This window comes from Nothoprocta perdicaria, unplaced genomic scaffold (genome assembly GCF_003342845.1).
Source record: "Nothoprocta perdicaria isolate Ctin4 unplaced genomic scaffold, notPer1 scaffold_254, whole genome shotgun sequence".
Lineage (NCBI taxonomy): Eukaryota > Metazoa > Chordata > Aves > Tinamiformes > Tinamidae > Nothoprocta > Nothoprocta perdicaria.
Window position 1 is genome coordinate 645,821 of NW_020455482.1, and position 986 is coordinate 646,806.

The 986-nt window shown below is 64.6% G+C and overlaps 1 protein-coding gene across 1 annotated transcript in view; it reads left to right on the forward strand.

The window, feature by feature from the left end:
- Positions 1–911: 911 nt before the first annotated feature.
- CLIC6 (chloride intracellular channel 6) overlaps positions 912–986 on the forward strand; it is a 27,373-nt gene continuing 27,298 nt past the window's right edge. Inside the window, exon 1 of the mRNA XM_026040381.1 lies at positions 912–938. Within this exon, the coding sequence (XP_025896166.1) occupies positions 912–938 (27 nt within the window). The remainder of the gene's footprint in view (positions 939–986) is intronic.

The following is a 986-nucleotide window of genomic DNA, read 5'->3' on the forward strand; positions in this document are numbered from 1 at the left end:
GCAAGAAAAAATACCAAAAATATGGAAAAGAGGTTCGTATTTGGAAAAGAAAAATATTTGTGGGATGAATCTGCCTCTCATTAGTCTCCTACTCCTGACCACATGTGCCTGGTGCCAATGCTCTTGGCTCTCCCATGTCAAAGCTAGATGGGCACKTGGATGCAGCGGGAGATGGGGCGCTGCAGCTCGGGGCCTCAGGTTTGACCCCAAATAATGGAGCAGCRCTCAAAGATACTGCCCCGTGCCCCTTCCTGATGTACCGTGATGGGCACTGCAYGGACCCCATGGGTTTCTCTGATCAACGTCTGTCCGTGTGTGGCCTCGTTCTCTTGCTGCACACTGAAAACCAAGCTTGGGACTGGAAGGTTAATGGAGGGGGGACCSCTGCCCACCACCCCGCAAACTGTTYCCCTCTTGTTACTGGGAAGAGGAGGGAGAGCCCGGGCTCTTGCTGCAGGCGGAGGTGTCACCTCGGGGGCTGTGGGTGCAAGGCTGGAAGGGGAGGGCCGGCCGGGTGCCTCGAGGGCGGCAGGGGCAGGAGAAGCCGGGGCAGGAGAAGCCGGGGCAGGAGAAGCCGGGACAGGAAAGCGCGGCGGCGGCACCACGCAGCCCAGCCAGCCTCCAAAGCCAGGGCCAAACTTTTCGGCAACCCTTTCACCGACTCTCCAGAATCCCCGAGTGCTGCTTCCAGCGGGGCCACCTCCACCGTCCGCTGCAGTGCCAGGAGAGCCGTTCCCGAGGGGAGCGGGCACAGCGCGGGACGGAGAGGGGCCGCGGCGGCAGCGGGGCGAGGAGGAGGAGGAGGAGGAGGAAGGGGGCGGGTAAGAGCAGCTGCACCTGCCTCTCCCGCCCCCCACACTCACACTCGCACTCACACTCGCACTCCGCGGGGGGCCTCGCAGGGCCCCGGCATGGCGGAGAGCGGCGTCCCGCCCTGCGTGGGCAGCGGCCACGCCGCGCCGAGCGCGGGAGCCGCCGCGCCGAGC